We start from the raw sequence: 19,905 nt of genomic DNA on the forward strand, positions 1-19,905 counted from the left end.
ACAATAGTCTTCCCATGAAGCAATTAACAGCTGAAATCACTTTAAAAGTGTTTTGAAACACAGTCACTGCAGTCCTTTTGTCAAGCTGCATTTAGTACTGTAGCACAATTTTCTTGCATGTCCTTAATTGTGTCAATGGCAACTTCAATATCAGGAACAACCAGAAGTTGAGGAGGCCAATTACAGTCTGTGATCAGTTTGCTGGCCAAAAACTCACCCACATCTTCACTTTGTGGGCTCAGACATTGTTGTGGAGGAATGATCATGAACCTACCTCTAAGTATTTGGGTCAATCATCCACTAACACAAAATTTAGCTAAGCACAGCCCAGCTGCCTGCTGTTTTGATGAACAGACATCAGGACAGTTGAGGTTCCAGAATCATTAGTATATTACACAAGATTAGTAGCACAGCAAACATGTATCATCTTCCTATAATTGCAGAGCTTAACTGCTGCTTGAGATGGTATTCTGGAGCATTGGTACCAATGGCTCACAAAAATATGAAAGTACAATGAATGTAAAAAATGTAAGTAAAAAGGAAAAATATTAGCAGAAAAGATGGTTAAAGTTTAATTTATCGTCAACATCAACAGTGTAATATTAATGTATTTGGAATGCAATTAACATAAAAAGAAAGACAAGAGGTTAAAAGTAGAGAACAAGAGGAGAACTAAAGGGAAACAATAATTCCCAAACAGCTACATATCCAAAAGAACATTAATAGGGAGAAGGATTGCTTGTTGTTGTTGTGGTCATTAGTCCTGAGACTGGTTTGATGCAGCTCTCCATGCTACTCTATCCTGTGCAAGCTTCTTCACCTCCCAATATGTACTGCAGCCTACATCCTTCTGAATTTGTTTAGTGTATTCATCTCTTGATCTCCCTCTATGATTTTTACCCTCCACACTGTCCTCCAATACTAAATTGGTGATCCCTTGATGCCTCAGAACATGTCCTACCCCTTCTTCTAGTCAAGTTGTGCCACAAACTCCTCTTCTCCCCAATCCTATTCAATACTTCCTGATTAGTTATGTGATCTACCCATCTAATCTTCAGCATTCTTCTGTAGCACCACATTTCAAAGGCTTCTATTCTCTTCTTGTCCAAACTATTTATCGTCCATGTTTCACTTCCATACATGGCTTCACTCCATACAAATACTTTCAGAAACGACTTCCTGACATTTAAATCTATACTCGATGTTAACAAATTTCTCTTCTTCAGAAACGCTTTCCTTGGTATTGCCAGTCTACATTTTATATCCTCTCTACTTTGACCACCATCATCATCAGTTACTTTGCTCCCCAAATAGCAAAACTCCTTTACTACTTTATGTGTCTCATTTCCTAATCTAATTCCCTCAGCATCACCCGACTTAATTCGACTACATTCCATAATCCTCGTTTTGCTTTTGTTGATGTTCATCTTATATCCTCCCTTCAGGACACTGTCCATTCCGTTCAACTGCTCTTCCAAGTCCTTTGCTGTCTCTGACAGAATTACAATGTCATCGGCGAACCTTAAAGTTTTTACTTCTTCTCCATGGATTTAAATACCTACTCCGAATTTTTCTTTTGTATCCTTTACTGCTTGCTCAATATACAGATTGAATAACATCGGCGAGAGGCTACAACCCTGTCTCACTCCCTTCCCAACCACTGCTTCCCTTTCATGTCCCCCGTGTCCCTCGACTCTTATAACTGCCATCTGGTTTCTGCACAAATTGTAAATAGCCTTTCGCTCCCTGTATTTTACCCCTGCCACCTTCAGAATTTGAAAGAGATTATTCCAGTCAACATTGTCAAAAGCTTTCCCCAAGTCTACAAATGCTAGAAACATAGGTTTGCCTTTTCTTAACCTAGCTTCTAAGATAAGTCGTAGGGTCAGTATTGCCTCACGTGTTCCCATATTTCTAAGGAATCCAAACTGATCTTCCCCGAGGTCGGCTTCTACCAGTTTTTGCATTCGTCTGTACAGAATTTGCGTTAGTATTTTGCAGCCATGACTTATTAAACTGATAGTTCGGTAATTTTCACATCTGTCAACGCCTGCTTTCTTTGGGATTGGAATTATTATATTCTTCTTGAAGTCTGAGGGTATTTCGCCTGTCTCATACATTTTGCTCACCAAATGGTAGAGTTTTGTCAGGACTGGCTCTCCCAAGGCTGTCAGTAGTTCTAATGGAATGTTGTCTACTCCCTGGGCCTTGTTTTGACATAGGTCTTTCAGTGCTCTATCAAATTCTTCACGCAGTATCATATCTCCCATTTCATCTTCATCTACATTCCCTTCCATTTCCATAATATTGTCCTCAAGAACATCACCCTTGTATTGTCCCTCTATATACTCCTTCCACCTTTCTGCTTTCCCTTCTTTGCTTAGAACTGGGTTTCCATCTGAGCCCTTGATATTCATACAAGTGGTTCTCTTTTCTCCAAAGGTCTCTTTAATTCTCCTGTAGGCAGTAACTATCTTACCCCTAGTGAGGTAAGCCTCTACATCCTTACATTTGTCTTCTAGCCATGCCTACTTAGCCATTTTGCACTTCCTGTCGATCTCATTTTTGAGATGTTTGTATTCCTTTTTGCCTGCTTCATTTACTGCATTTTTATATTTTCTCCTTTCATCTATTAAATTCAGTATTTCTTCTGTCACCCAAGGATTTCTACTAGCCCTCGTCTTTTTACCTACTTGATCCTCTGCTGCCTTCACCACTTCATCCCTCAAAGCTATCCATTCTTCTTCTACTGTATTTCTTTCCCCCATTCTTGTCAGTTGTTCCTTTATGCTCTTCCTGAAACTGTCTACAACCTCTGGTTCTTTCAGTTTATCCAGGTCCCATCTCCTCAAATTCTCACCTTTTTGCATTTTCTTCAGTTTTAATCTACAGTTCATAACCAATAGATTGTGGTCAGAGTCCACATCTGCCCCTGGAAATGTCCCACAATTCAAAACCTGGTTCCTAAATCTCTGTCTTACCATTATATAATCTATCTGACACCTTCCAGTATCTCCAGGCTTCTTCCATGTGTACAACCTCCTTTTATGATTCTTGAACCAAGTGTTAGCTATGAGTAAGTTGTGCTCTGTGCAAAATTCTACCAGGCGGCTTCCTCTCTCATTTCTTACCCCCAATCAATATTCACCTACTACGTTCCCTTCTCTTCCTTCTCCTACTATCGAATTCCAGTCACCCATGACTATTAAATTTTCATCTCCCTTCACTATCTGAATAATTTCTTTTATCTCATCATACATTTCTTCAATTTCTTTGTTATCTGCAGAGCTAGTTGGCATATAGACTTGTACTACTGTTGTAGGCATGGGCCACGTGCCTATCTTGGCCACAATAATGTGTTCACTCTCAAATGGCTCTGAGCACTATGGGACTCAACTGCTGAGGTCATTAGTCAATGTGTTCACTATGTTGTTTGTAGTAGCTTACCCGAACTCCTATTTTTTTGTTCATTATTAAACCCACTCCTGCATTACCCCTATTTGATTTTGTATTTATAATCCTGTATTCACCTGACCAAAAGTCTTGTTCTTCCTGCCACCGAACTTCGCTAATTCCCACTATATCTGACTTTAACCTATCCATTTCCCTTTGTAAATTTTCTAATCTACCTGCCCGATTAAGGGATCTGACATTCCACGCTCCGATCCGTTTAACGCCAGTTTTCTTTCTCCTGATAACGACGTCCTCCTGAGTAGTCCCCGCCCGGAGATCCGAATGGGGGACTATTTTACCTCCGGAATATTTTACCCAAGAGGGTATCCATACAGTAAAGCTGCATGCCCTAGGGAAAAATTATGGCCGTAGTTTCCCCTTGCTTTCAGCCGTTCGCAGTACCAGCACAGCAAGGCTGTTTTGGTTAATGTTACAAGGCCAGATCAGTCAATCATCCAGAATGTTGTCCCTGCAACTACTGAAAAGGCTGCTGCCCCTCTTCAGGAACCATACATTTGTCTGGCCTCTCAACAGATACCCCTCCGTTGTGGTTGCACCTACGGTACGGCTATCTGTGTCGCTGAGGCACGCAAGCCTCCCCACCAACGGCAAGGTCTATGGTTCATGGGGAGGAGGGAGAATAATAACAATATGAAATGAAATGGGCCAATAGGAAGCCACAAAACAGCATCTAACATAATAGTTATGAGTAGCATCTTTGCTTACTAATCATAATTTCCTGGGTACTGGGATTGATCGCATGTGTTGTTTACATTTTGAATAAAAATGGCAGCAAAAGGGCACCATTTTGCCCTTAAGGCAGAAGAATCACCAATGATCAATGGCATGCAGATGCAGAAGGCAATGGGAGTATGTCCTTTCTAGGAAGCAAGATTATTAAGAATGGTCAAAGAAAATAAGATATCAGAAGTACATTGGCACAGATGAGGAAAGCTTTTGCAAATACAAGGGTCACTCCAAAAGAAATGCACACTATTTTTTTTAAATCCATCTTTTATTCTACATGTTTGAAAGTTTTACAGTGTGTAGATACATCCTTTAGGAACAATATTTTCATTTCTCCACATAATTTCCATCCCTCTCAACTGCCTTACGCCATCTTGGAACCAGCGCCTGTATACTTGTATGGTAAAATTCTGGACCAACTTGTTGGAGCCACTGTTTGGCAGCGTGCACAAGGGAGTCATCATCTTCAAACCTTGTTCCACGAAGAGAGTCTTTCAGTTTCCTAAAGAGATGATAGTCACATGGAGCCAGGTCAGGACTGTAAGGCAGGTGTTTCAGTGTTGTCCATCCAAGTTTTGTGATCGCGTCCATGGTTTTTTGACTGACATGTGGCCGTGCATTGTCGCGCAACAGCAAAACATACGGCTTTTGCCGCGATGTGGTCGAACACGACTCAGTCGAGCTTGAAGTTTCTTCAGTGTCATCACATATGCATGGCATGATGTCCATAAGCAAGAGTCCTTCAGAATTGAAAAACACCATAGCCATAACTTTTCCAGCAGAAGGTGTGGTTTTGAATTTTTTTCTTGGGTGAATTTGCATGATGCCACTCCATTGATTGCCTCTTTGTCTGTGGTGAAAAATGATGAAGCTATGTTTCATCACCTGTCACAATTCTTCCAAGAAATTCATCTCCACCATTCTCTTACTGTTCCAAAAGTTTGCTGCATACCGTTTTTCTTGTTTCTTTGTGAGCCACTGTCAACATCCTGGGAACCCACCTGGCACAAACCTTTTTTAACGCCAACATTTTCAGTATTCTGCAAACACTTCCTTCCCCAATATAGCATGACAATTTGTTCACTGTGATGCATCTGTCAGCAGTCACCAATTCGTTAACTCTCCGCACATAGTCTGGAGTGTGTGCAGTATGAGGCCTGCCGTTGTGAGGACATTCCTCAATATTGCCGTGCCCACTTTCATCACATAACCTGCTTGCCCACTGACTAACTGTTCTGTGATCGACAGCAGCATCTACACACACCTTGTTCAACGTCTTGTGGGTGTTTTCCACTGTCTCGTTTTCACAGCACAGGAATTCTATGACAGCAAGTTGCTTCTGATGAACGTCAAGTGTAGCAGACATCTTGAAGACATGCTGTGACAGTGCCAGTCACAGGAACAGGTTGAACTAAGTTTGAAAACAAGTGGGAAGGATGTATCTACACACTGCAAAACTTTCATGCATGCAGAATGAAAACTGTATTTTTACAAAAATAGTGTGCATTTCTTTGGGAGTGACCCTCGTAAATACTAGTTTCAGATACTGATGTGGAACTGAGGAAGCAGTTTCTGAAAGTGCACGCTTGGAGCACAGAATTGTATGGAAACAAAAAGTGAACCATCAGAAATCTGGAGAAGAAGAAAAGAGAAGCATTTGAAATGTGGTACTATTGACAAATGTTAAAAACTGCTTGGGCAGATAAAGTACAAAACACAGAAGTATTACAATCAAATAGATGAGGAAAGGAGAAAGCACTTACCAGAAACAGATTATTGCAGGACCAGCCACAGCATCCAGGTAGAGTGAGCACTACGCTGGAAGCAGTATTAGATGGGAAAGGGTAAAAAATAGCAGACAGACGAAGATTAGAAGATGAAAAACAGATTACCTAAGACACTGGGTGTAGTAGTTACATAGGGAAGAAAAATTTAGTATAACATAATAAAAGATGGTGGACAACATCAAGTCAACTGAAAAATTGATGACTTTAAAACTTAAAGAAATATTAATAACAAAAATAAATGAGAGAGAGAGAGAGAGAAGCAGCAATAATAATAGAGAGGGACAGAAAGGTATGCAACAGCCAGTGAAAAAGTATGAAGAGGTGAAGGAATGTGTGAAAGAGAAAAAAGAAATCTGGCAGATAGGGAGAAAGTTGTACTAGGAGAAAAGAAGTTCATAAACGTTGAGGCTGCATGTTGTAAGAAGTGCGCAGACAAATAGTTTCCAATAGATCTCAATAACGTTGTCTCTAGAATGAGATTTTCACTCTGCAGCGGAGTGTGCGCTGATATGAAACTTCCTGGCAGATTAAAACTGTGTCCCGACCGAGACTCGAACTCGGGACCTTTGCCTTTCGTGGGCAAGTGCTCTACCATCTGAGCTACCGAAGCACGACTCACGCCCGGTCCTCACAGCTGCACTTCTCAGCTCAGATGGTAGAGCATTTGCCCGCGAAAGGCAAAGATTCCGAGTTCGAGTCTCGGTCGGGCACACAGTTTTAATCTGCCAGGAAGTTTCATATCAGCGCACACTCCACTGCAGAGTGAAAATCTCATTCTGGAAACATCCCCCAGGCTGTGGCTAAGCCGTGTCTCCGCAGTATCCTTGCTTTCAGGAGTGCTAGTTCTGCAAGGTTCACAGGAGAGCTTCTGTAAAGTTTAGAAGGTAGGAGACGAGATACTGGCAGAAGTAAAGCTGTGAGGACCGGGCGTGAGTCGTGCTTCGGTAGCTCAGATGGTAGAGCACTTGCCCACAAAAGGCAAAGGTCCCGAGTTCGAGTCTCGGTCGGGCACACAGTTTTAATCTGCCAGGAAGTTTCATATCAGCGCACACTCCACTGCAGAGTGAAAATCTCATTCTGGAAACATCCCCCAGGCTGTGGCTAAGCCATGTCTCCGCAGTATCCTTTCTTTCAAAAGTGCTAGTACTGCAAGGTTCGCAGGAGAGCTTCTGTAAAGTTTGGAAGGTAGGAGACGAGATACTGGCAGAAGTAAAGCTGTGAGGACCGGGCGTGAGTCGTGCTTCGGTAGCTCAGATGGTAGAGCACTTGCCCACGAAAGGCAAAGGTCCCGAGTTCGAGTCTCGGTCGGGCACACAGTTTTAATCTGCCAGGAAGTTTCATATCAGCGCACACTCCACTGCAGAGTGAAAATCTCATTCTGGAAACATCCCCCAGGCTGTGGCTAAGCCATGTCTCCGCAGTATCCTTTCTTTCAAAAGTGCTAGTACTGCAAGGTTCGCAGGAGAGCTTCTGTAAAGTTTGGAAGGTAGGAGACGAGATACTGGCAGAAGTAAAGCTGTGAGGACCGGGCGTGAGTCGTGCTTCGGTAGCTCAGATGGTAGGGCACTTGCCCGCAAAAGGCAAAGGTCCCGAGTTCGAGTCTCGGTCAGGCACACAGTTTTAATCTGCCAGGAAGTTTCATATCAGCGCACACTCACACTGCAGAGTGAAAATCTCATTCTGGAAACATCCCCCAGGCTGTGGCTAAGCCGTGTCTCCGCAGTATCCTTGCTTTCAGGAGTGCTAGTTCTGCTAGGTTCACAGGAGATCTTCTGTAAAGTTTGGAAGGTAGGAGACGAGATACTGGCAGAAGTAAAGCTGTGAGGACCGGGCATGAGTCATGCTTTGGTAGCTCAGATGGTAGAGCACTTGCCCGCGAAAGGCAAAGGTCCCGAGTTCGAGTCTCGGTCGGGCACACAGTTTTAATGTGCCAGGAAGTTTCAACGTTGTCTCTGCTTATCAGTGACTGATCCAATGGCAATGATGATTACACAGGAGGCAAAAGTGAGATTACTTGCAGTTAACAGGAAATGTAATGCATGACTTCCCTAATAAATGCAAAGAAAGATACTCATTAATTTAAATACTCAGTAAAAGACTTGAATAATCTGATGTTCTCAATGCACAATCACTCAGCTATCAAGAAACTTTTATTTTACAATTCGTTTCAGTCTTACAATTTGGCTATAATCAGGTGTCTGCATAAAAAGTAAAAAACAGAAAAAATAAGAAAATATGATATATGATAAATGTATATGTAAATCTGAGGAAATTACATGATTTCTAAAGAAGTACTTACACAAAGACTGAAAGTAACTGTGCATCATTTTTCTGTGAACAGTTTCATAAACAATTGATAATAATGCAAATGTGCAAGGCTAAAACCTAATCAAAACCAAAAGTACATACTACAAACAGTTCATCAAGAAGAACCTCAGGTTAATTAGATATGTAATTTATATTTCTGTGTCATGGCTGAGAAAGTCAAGCCAATTCCCATACCCAGATAGCAACAACAAATTAACTTTATTTACACTTGTAAATTGAATACAACAAGACATTTGGATTGAATCAGCACTACTCGGTTCCATTCCATCAATAGTCACTGACATTTCACTGGTAGAGTTCTTATGAGGGTGATGTTGGTGTTGTCCATGCCAAGTGGTAGGGCTCGAGGGTGGTCCAGGAGAGAGGTCCTGCCAAGACGGAAGCACTTAGCTGGATTAAGGTAGCAGGGCTGTTGTGAATGATGCCGAGTGATGGGCACTGATGGTTGAACTACAATTGCAGCTAGCGTTAACATGGGAGCAATGGTGAGTTGCCCACTGACAGGTAACGGGTACCGCTGGTGTAAGCCCCAGAGTGATAAAACGTGGAGTGATGACTCAGATGCAGCTCAGAGCAAATGCATTGTTGACCAGTGTGGAGATTCAGATGAGATGTGGCATGAAGATTTGGACACAGCTCGGAGCGAAGGCATTGGTGGCCAGTGTTGCGAACTGGGTAACACAAAATGAAGACTTGGACATGGCTCAGGGCAAACGCCTGCACTTGGGCAAAGGGAGCTCCCACTGAGGGACCAGCAGGATGTGGTCGACAATCGTCCCACAGCAAATCCCAATGTGAACTGGTTCTTTTGGCTGGGCAGCATCTTTTGTAGCCACCCGGCAGAAGACTACTGCCATGATATTCAGTGCAGGAGAGGAATAAGTGTCTGTGACAGCAGTGCTGATTGCAGCAACATCTCACAAAGGGACCTCGAGATGGGTCAGCTCAGAGTACACACTTTTACTGTGTAACAATGGATGCCAGGTGGATACAAGAATCCAGATTGTTTGTGTAGGGCACCACCAGACATTAACATGGAAATCAAGAAGCTGGCACAACATTACTATCAACCATTATGATGCCACTACTCGGATGGCACAGATTCTCAGGTATGCCCTCTGACAAGATCATGCCAATGCAGGGATATAAGCCAGAGCAGCACCAATCTGACACTCTCCTCTGTGTGGGTTGATACAATCAGTGGTGTGCACATCATGAATGCTATCGTATTGGCCACATTGTCATTCTGGTAGACTCTATTTGTAATAGATGGAACTCCAATATGGCCTGGACTGGACTGGACGTAAGTCTTTTTGTGGATAAACTCCATTCTTTGTATAAAATTTTCTTCCTCTGTCTTTCATAAATGAAAGGTTTTCTTTATATTTTACCCTGGTGTATTTAGGATGTTATAAGCTGTATCTGAAACCTCGCATGGGCAAATGAAGCACAGATAATGTAAAGCCTTGTGTACATTTTTACTGTATAATATGGCATTACCTATTACTTATGTACATGTTTTCCATATTTTGATGTTGTTTTCTTTTTGCCTGATGATCATCAAACTGATACACTGGAACTGATCATAAAAATAAAGGCTTGCCTTAGGGCTAAGAGGTTGTGCATCACAAAATTAAGAAAAATGATTACAGCTACTGATAACTCCCTATGAAATAACGAATGTAATGAATTCTATAGAATTCATTACACTTCATTATTTCATCTCTGACGCCCCCTCTTTCTTCCTCTCATGTGTGAATATGTACACATATTTGGATTTCAACTGAAAGAAAGAATCTTGCTAAATAATTACACCATCTTCAATTAATAAGTTAGTTTGTACGCCACAAATTTATAGTACATTAGGACAAGCTGATGTATCTCAAGTAGGTCCATTAAAAATGTAATTAAAGTAGGAAACTAGCTATTTGTTGTTGTGGTGGTCTTCAGTCCAAAGACTGGTTTGATGCAGCTCTCCACGCTTATCTATCTTGTGCAAGCCTCTTCATCTCTGAGTAACTACTGCAACCTACATCTTTCTGAATATGCTTAATGTATTCATCTCTTGGACTCCGTCAATGATTTTTACCCTCCATGCTTCCCTCCAGTAGTAAATTGGCTATTTAGAAAGATGTCTTATGACAAATTGCTAGCGTAAGTTAAATGATTCAATTTCAGATCCCAGATCGGCAGATGCAATAATCGTGAGTCATTCAAAAATCAACAGAATCTGCAGAAGGCTATGGAACAGGCTCAGAAGTTGGTCTCACGCTGTCCTGTACGTGGACTCTCACGTGCAGCATCACCCATTCCATTACCTGAGACAACAGGGGAGTCAATAATGGAACTACTTAAAGACATTTCAGAAGAAGTTGGTGGGTCTCCAGCTGGCAGCCAGCCTGGAAGCTGGAAACCACCACGAGCAGGTAACACCACTGTTTTGTAGTATCTGCTATCAGGTATTTGCAACTATACTTATTCTTTCTCCATTAGCCAAAATGAACATTTCTGGCACAAAATGTTGCTTAATTACTGTGATACATTACAAAAAATAGTACACTGCAAGGAATATACTTTCACTGAAGTTAACTGTAGTATGCAATTGTCAGCATACACTTTGTAGTGCATTTGATTTTTAAACACCGCCACATTCCTTATTTTTTGTTACTTCCCTTTCTTCCCCTCAATAATTTTCCTTCCATATTCTACTCCTTGCTGTTAATTTATCATTGAGCTGCAATTCATGTCAGTAATAAATAATTTACATAACTTACATTTCTCCCATCTGATGTTTCTATGTGATATATATGTAGACAAGAAAAAAATTCCCGAATTTCCAAGTTAAAAATGCAGTTTATTCCAGGTGAAAATACACTGTACACAAGCAGAAGTACATTTTTTTCCATGTTAAGTAACAATATACTTTTCCTCAGAGCTGTAAAGAGCATAAATCCTTTGATGGTAACGTTTTATACACCAGCATAGAACTTCCCAGCACTTTAGAAAAACGAGACACAGCAAAAAACAATTAGGAAATGAGACACAGCAAAAAACAATATATTTCTGAGAGATCTTTGATGTGCAAGTATTCAAAAGAATTACAGTGTCAAACCTAACAAGTTCTGCATTGTGGCACCTTGATGTTGCTGTAGATAGCCATTGGTGAACTTTAGCAACTACTTTACTTATAACATACTTTTTAAAAAGATGTTGGGGTGGAAGTAGGGTCCTGAACCTGGAAATACTGAATATGACATTCATTGCGAAAAGTCATATCTACTAAAGAGACTTCAATTGATGGGATAAGTTAAATTGAAAACTTTAAAACATTCCTGGAATCTGATTTAGACTTCATTAAACACAATAACTATTTTCATTCAAAATTTTAAAAATTAAAGCACCTGACTACATTACATTTTCAAAAGATGGGCACAACAAGGTCTTGAAAGATCATTTGACTGTAATGGATGTTGTTGTTGTTATCTTCAGTTCAAAGACTGGTTTGATGCAGCTCTCCATGCTGCTCTATCCTGTATGAGTCTCTTCACCTCCGAAAAACTGTGGCAACCTACACGTTTCTGAATCTGCTTACTGTATTCATCTCTCTGTCTCCCTCTACGATTTTTACCCTCCACACTTCTCCCTAATGCTGAACTGGTGATGCCTCAGAATGTGTCCTATCAACAGATCCCTTCTTTCTGTCAATCTGGACCATAATTTTTTTATATCTGCAAATCTGTTCAGTACCTGCTCATTAGTTATGTGATCTATCCATCTAATATTCAACATTCTTCTGTAGCACCACATTTCAAAAGTTTCTATTCTCTTCTTGTCTAAATTGTTTATTGACCATGTTTCACTTCCATACATGGCTACACTCTAGACAAATAATTTCAGAAAACATCTCCTAACACTTAAATCTACAGTCAGCGTTAATAAATTTCTCTTCTACAGAAATGCATTTCTTCCCATTGCTAGCAGACATTTTATATCCTCTCTACTTCAGACATCATCAATTATTTTGCTGTCCAAATAGTAAAACTCATCTACTAATTTATGTGTTTCATTTCCTACTCTAACTCCCTCAGTATCATCTGATTTAATTTGACTACATTCCATTATCCTCGTTTTGCTTTTGTCAATGTGTTCATCTTATTCCTCCTTTCAAGACAATGTCTATTCCATTCAACTGCTCTTCCAAGTCCTTTATTGTCTCTGACAAAATTACAATTTCATTAGCAAGCCCCAAAGTTTTTATTTCTTTTTTCTGAACTTTAATTCCTATTCCAATTTTTTCTTTAGTTTCCTTTACTACTTGCTCAATTTACAGATTGAATAGCATCTGGGATGGGCTATAAACCTGTCTCACTCCCTTCTCAACCATTGATTTTTTCTTTCATGTCCCTTCCCTTGACCCTTATAACTGGTGTCTGGTTTCTATACAGGTTGTAAATAGCCTTTCAATCCCCATATTTTGCCCCTGCTACCTTCAGAATTTCAAAGACAGTATTTCAGTCAACACTGTAAAAAGCTTTCTCTAAGTCTACAAATGCTATAAACGTGGGTTTGTCTTTCCTTAATCTAGCTTCTGAGATAAGCTGTAGGATCAGTACTGCCTCATGTGTTCCTTCATTTCTCCGGAATTCAAACTGATCTTCCCCGAGGTCAGCTTCTACGAGTTTTTCCATTCTTCTGTACAGAATTCGTGTTAGTGTTTTGCAACCATGACTTATTAAACAGATTGTTTGGTAATTTCACATCTTGTCAGCAACTGCTTTCTTTAGAATTGTAATTATTACATTATTTTTGAAGTCAGGGGGTATTTTGCCTGCCTCACACATTTTGCACACCAGATGGAAGAGTTTCGTCATGGCTGGCTCTCCCGAGGCGATCAGTGGCTCTGATGGAATATCGTCTACTCCCGGGGCCTTGTTTTGACTCTCAGAGCTCTGTCACATTCTTCTTGCAGTACAATATCTCCCATCTCATCTTCATTTACATCCAGTTCCCTGTCTGTAATATTGCTATCAAGTACATCTCCTTTGTACAGACCTTCTATATACTCCTTCCACCTTTCAGCTTTCCCTTCTTTGCTTAGGACTGGTTTTCCATCTGAGATCTTGATATTCATATAGCTGCTTCTCTTTTCTCCAAAGGTCTCTTCAGTTTTCCTGTAAGTGGTAGCCTTTCCCCTTGTGAAATATGCTTCTAAATCCTTGAATTTGTCCTCTAGCCATTCCTGCTTAGCCATTTTGCACTTCCAGTCAATTTTACTTTTTAAACATTTGTATCCCCTTTCACTTACTATATTTTTATATTTTCTCCTTTCATTAATTAAATTCAATATCTCTTGCATTATCCAAGGATTTCTACAACTTGACGCTCTGCTGCCTTCACCATTCCATTTCTTAAAGCTACCCATTTATCTTCTACTGTATTCCTTTTCCCTGTTCTAGTCAACTGTTGCTTAATGCTCCCTCTGAAACTCTCAGCAGCTTCTTGTTCTTTCAGCTTACCCAGGTCCCATCTCCTTAATTTCCTACACTTTTCCAATTTCTTCAGTTTCAATCTACAGCTCATAATCAATAAACTGTGGTCAGAGTCCACATCAGCCCAAGGAAATGTCTTACGGTTTACAGTCTGGTTCCTAAATCTATGCCGTATCATTCATTATACAGGGTGGCGCAGATGGATCGGGTGGTTTTAAAATACTTGTCAAACTGTCAATTGTAAAGGTATTGGATTGAAATAAAGTGCAAAACATGTAGTTACAATGGAAGTTTATTAACAAAAAAATAGTAATGTTAGTTTTTAAAAATTACATCCATCAAATGCCCTCCTTCTCGAGCGACGCATTCTTGGAGTCGGTCCTTAACGTTCCGCATTGCCCGCTCAAGCACATCACCAGGAATTGATGTGATTTCGGTGTGAATTGCTGCCTTCAACTCCTGAATGGTCCGGGGTTTGTTCATGTAGACCCTTGCTTTTAAATAGCCCCATAAGAAAAAGTCACATACCGTGAGGTCCGGCGAGCGAGGGGGCCAATGGACATCTCCATTACGGGAAATCAAATGGCCAGGGAACAGAGCGCGTACAGCTTGCATTGATATCCTAGCGGTATGTGCAGTTGCCCCGTCTTGTTGGAACCACATATTGCCCATGTCGTAATTGTTCTCTTCAAGTTGTGGGAGAAGAAAATCTTCAATCATGTTCACATAACGCTGCGAATTAACAGTAACCGCCTGCTCCCTTTCATTTTCAAAAAAGTAAGGACCAATTATCCCTACCTTAGAAACCCCACACCAAACCGTCACTTTGTCACTATGGAGAGGCCGTTGGTGTAGATCTCTTGGGTTAGTGTCGGCCCAGTAACGGCAATTTTGCTTGTTTACGTATCCGTTAATGTGAAAGTGAGCCTCGTCAGACATCATGATAATCAGGTTTACATCTTCCAATAACTCCAACATCTGTTGGCTAAACTGAAGCCTTTGAAGATGGTCTGTTGGGAGAATCTTCTGTACCAACAGGATTTTATAGGGGTGGAATTTCAGTTCTTCGTTAAGAATCCTTTGAAGGCTCCGACGTGACATTCCAAGAGCTTGAGCACGACGTCTCGTTGATCGACGTGGGCTCGCAGTGACATCGCATCTCACACGCTCCACGTTCTCAGGCGTTGTTATTGTTGGCGGTCTAGGCGTCCATTTTGGAGCACATGAACCAGTAGTGCGGAAATTATGCACCCAACTCAATATCGTATCTCGCTTAGGAACACTACCGCGAGGTGGGATGTTGAAACGCCGGCGAAAGGCACGCGTCACAGCAACAATTGACTCGTTATTGCGTATGAACTCTTCCACTGCGAAAACACGATGCTCAACGGACCACGTAGCCATCGCGACTGACTGCCAGCCTGCAACTGAAACTTCCCGTCCCCCCCCACCACAGGACGAAGTCGCCGAACACCTGGCTCCCCCCCTCCAGACGTACAGTCCACTTCAAAACCACCCGATCCATCCGCGCCACCCTGTATAATCAATCTGAAACCTACCAGTGTCTCCTTGCCTCTTCCATGTATACAACCTCTATATATGATTCTTAAATCAAGTTTTAGTGATGATTAAATTATGCTCTGTGCAAAACTCTATCAAGTGGTTTTGTTTTTCATTCCTTTCCCCAATTCCACACCCCTATTATTTTCATCTTCCTCAACTATCTGAATAATTTCTTTTATTGCGTCATACATTTCTTCAATCTCTTCATCACCTCTGGAGCTAGCTGGCATATAAATCTGTACTACTGTGGTGGGTGTGGGCCTCATGTCTATCTTGGCTACAATAATGCATTCGCTATGCTGTTCATAGTAGCTTACCCACATTCCTATTTTCTTATTCATTATTACGCCGACTCCTGCGTTACCCCATTTAATTTTGTATTTATAACCATGTATTCACTTGACCAGAAGTCCTGTTCCTCCTGAAACTGAACTTCACTAATTCCCATTATATATAATTTCAAATGATCCATTTCCCTGGAATGGGTAGTGTGTAAAAAACAGGTTATAAGATTAATATCAACAAAAGTAAAACAAGGGTAATGGAATAAAGCTGATTTAAATCAGGAGAAGCTGAGAGAATTCACTTAGGAAATGAGATACTGAAAGTAGTAGATGAGGATTGCTGTTTGTGCAATAAAATAACTTGACAATCACTGATTTAGAGATGATACACAATTCAGGTTGGTTACAGGAGAAAGTTTCCGAAAAAGAGAAATTCATTGAGCTTGAATATACATTTAAATATCAGGAAGTACTTACTAAAGCTCTCTGTCTGGAGTGTAGTGCTGTACAGAAGTGAAATGTTGATAATAAACAGTTCACACAACAAAGAATAGGAGCTTTTGAAATGTAGTACTACAGGAGAATGCTGAAGACTAGATGGTAAATCAATAACTAATGAGAAGGTATTTAATCAAGTTGGGGTGGAAAGAAATTTATGGTACAACTTGACTAAAATAACAGTTGGTTGGTTGCATAAATACTGATAATCAAGGAAAAGATAATTTGGTAGTGGAAGGGAATGTGAGAGGAGAGCGGAAATTATAGAGGGTTATGGCGATGATAATGATGTTGGTTATCAATGCCCTTGCAGAATATGAACTAAGTGCTTAGTGAAAATAATCTTTCCCTGCAAGCAAACTTCTTGAGACAATGGCTCACACACACATACTGACACCTGAAAGACTGTCTGGCACTGATTGCTGAGGCAGATGTTTCTTGTCAACATATTAAAATGGAGTCACATATCTGCATGCACGTTCACACCATTTCCTCATGTTTAATAAAGCTATAATACAGCCACGACATGAAATACTAAATAAAATGAGAATCAGCTGAAGAAAGAGCTAAAAGTTATTTCCTGGTACATGTGACTGGCTGACAGCCGCTATGAGAACAAGTAAATATTGCACAGCTTTTCTATACATGGCTGTAAGAAAAGCTTAAATAAAAACCTGATTCTAGTTTAACAATATACATTAAGAGTCAAATGGACATGCAATTAAAACTGAAAAACTTATTCAGATAAACACAGTGAACCAGAAACTCTGAGAAACATTAAAGTAACTTACCTGACAATTTCAGCAGAAATCCTGTCAGTACATAAATCTTGAAACATTCATGTGCCTCTCATTGTTATTGTACAGTGTACAAATTCTCATGAAGAAAAATTACTGTCTTCTTGTCAGAATATAAAATGCATGCAAGTAAAATATCGCACACCGACACAGGTACGTCACATGCTGGTCGATCTTTTTGTCAGACGAGGTGCCAACATGTCAGACGACAGTGCCCTCTTTTCTATTTTATTTTATTTATTTATTTATTTTTATTTACATGTCAAGTTCCGTAGGACCAAATTGAGGAGCAAATCTCTAAGATCGTGGAATGTGTCAGCACATGAAATTACTACATAAAAGTAGTAACAGATAACAATAAAATGTTTATGAACCCAAACACAGTCAAGCCACAAGTTCAAGTAAACTCAATCAACAATACAAGAAGAATCAGCTTAATTTTTCAAGGAATTCCTCGACAGAATAGAAGGAGTGACCCATGAGGAAACACGTAGGTTACTGCTAAGATTTTTGAATTCGAGTGGTAACTTACTAAAAATGGATGCAGCAATATACTGTACACCTTTCTGCACAAGAGTTAAGGAAGTCCGATCCAAATGCAGGTTTGATTTCTGACAGGTATTAACTGAGTGAAAGCTGCTTATTCTTGGGAATAAGCTAATTTGTTAACAAGAAATGACAGTAAGGAACACATATATGGAGCGGCCAATGTCAAAATACCCAGACTCGTGAACAGGTGTCGACAAGAGGTTCGTGAAGTTACTGCCCGAACCACCCATTTCTGAGCAAAAAATATCCTTTTAGAATGGGAAGAGTTACCCCAAAATATAATACCAGATGACATAAGCAAATGAAAATAAGCAAAGTAGACTAATTTCCATGTCGAATGATCACTCACTTCAGACACCGTTTGAATAGTAAAAATGCCAGCATTAAGTCTTTGAACAAAATCCTGAACATGGGCTTTCCCCATGACAGTTTACTATCTATTTGAACACCTAGAAATTTGAACTGTTCAATTTCAGTAATCATGTGCCCATTCTGTGAAATTAAAAGTCAGGTTTTGTTGAAATGTGCGTTAGAAAAAGTAAAAACTGAGTCTTGCTGTGATTTGGCGTTAGTTTATTTTCTACAAGTCATGAACTTAGGTCATGAACTGCACTATTTGAAACCGAGTCAATGTTGCACACAACATCCTTTACAGAAATATTTTAGAGTTACCCGTAATACTAGAGGGCATATCATTTATATAAATAAGAAACAGACGTGGCCCCAACATTGATCCCTGGGGCACCCCCCATTTGACCGTACCTCACTCAGACCCAACATCACAGCCATTTTCAACACTGTGTATAATGACCTTTTGCTATCTATTGCTAAAGTGAGAGGTGAACCAATTATGAGCTACTCCTCATATTCCGCAATGGTCCAACTTCTGGAGCAATATTTTGCGATCAACACTATCAAATGCCTCCGTTAAATCAAAAAATATGCCTAGCGTTTGAAACCTTTTGTTTAACCCATCCAGTACCTCACAGAGAAAAGAGAATATAGCATTTTCAGTTGATAAGCGACTTATAAAGCCGAACTGTAGATTTGATAGCAAATCATGCGATATAAAATGATCCATTATCCTTACATACACAGCCTTTTCAATAACTTTAGCAAACACTGATGGCATAGAAATATGTCTAATATTGTCTACATTATCTCTTTCTCCCTTTTTATAAAGTGGCTTTACTACTGAGTACTCTAATCGTTCAGGTAGCTGACGATTCCTAAAGGACAAATTACAATTTTGGCTAAATAGAGGGCTAACCTGTGCAGCACAGTACTTTAATTTTCTGCTAGGCACTCCATCATATCCATGAGAGTCCTTAGACTTCAAAGATTTAATTATTGACTCAATCTCCCCCTTGTCTATATCATAGAGGAGTATTTCAGACATCAATCTCGGAAAGGCATTTGCCAAGAAAGTTGTATGATTACCTATAGAAACTGAATTTTTATTTAACTCACCAGCAATGGTCAGAAAATGATTGTTAAATACTGTGCATACATCTGATTTATCAGTAACAGAAATATTTTTACTACAAACTGACTTTATATTGTCAACCTTGTGCTGCTGACCAGACATTTCCTTCACAACTGACCATATGTTTTTAATTTTATCCGGTGAAGAATTAGCTATTCTATTTCCATACAACATACTCTTTGCTATCCTAATAACATTTTCAAGCACCTTACAATACTGTCTGTAATGGGCTACTGTAGCCTGATTGTCACTACTTCTAACATTTTGATATAATTCCCACTTTGTTCCACATGATGTCCTTATCCAACTAGTCAGCCATCTGGGTTGCCTTATACTGCCAGTAACCTGTTTAGAAAATTCTAATGGAAAGCAACTCTCAAAGAGCATGAGAAATGTTTTAAGGAAAGAATTATATTTATCATCTATGTTATTGACACTATGAACATCCTGTCACTCTTGTTCCTTGACAAAGTTTACTCTCTATTGCTGTTGGAGTAACTTTCCTGTATAGTTTGTAATTACATGTGACATTTGGTTGAGTACAAAAGCCTTTTAGTGTAAAAATTTGTGCACCATGGTCTGAAAGGCCATTCACACTAACAGAATGCCCATCTAGTAATGAAGAATGAATAAAAATATTGTCTATGGCTGTGCTACTGTTCCCCTGCACCCTAGTTGGAAAAAACACAGTCTGCAACAGATCATATGATTTTAGGAGATCTACCAACACCCTTTTTGTTGCACCATCATATACAAAATTTATATTGAAGTCACCACATATAACTAATTTCTGGTACTTCCTACAAAGTGAATGAAGAACTCTCTCAAGCTTGGGCAGAAATTCTCTTAAGTCAGAGTTAGGGGACCTATAAAGAACAACAATTAGAAGTTTAGTTTCACCAAATTCAACTGCCTCTGCCCAAC

At 40.0% G+C, this 19,905-nt stretch overlaps 1 protein-coding gene across 1 annotated transcript in view; it reads left to right on the forward strand.

Moving 5' to 3' along the window:
- The window catches only part of LOC126199303 (transient-receptor-potential-like protein), a 212,081-nt gene that overhangs the window by 142,916 nt on the left and 49,260 nt on the right, over positions 1 to 19,905 (forward strand). Inside the window, exon 17 of the mRNA XM_049936138.1 lies at positions 10,494 to 10,741. Within this exon, the coding sequence (XP_049792095.1) occupies positions 10,494 to 10,741 (248 nt within the window). The remainder of the gene's footprint in view (positions 1 to 10,493; positions 10,742 to 19,905) is intronic.

This window comes from Schistocerca nitens, chromosome 8 (assembly GCF_023898315.1).
Source record: "Schistocerca nitens isolate TAMUIC-IGC-003100 chromosome 8, iqSchNite1.1, whole genome shotgun sequence".
Taxonomy (NCBI): domain Eukaryota; kingdom Metazoa; phylum Arthropoda; class Insecta; order Orthoptera; family Acrididae; genus Schistocerca; species Schistocerca nitens.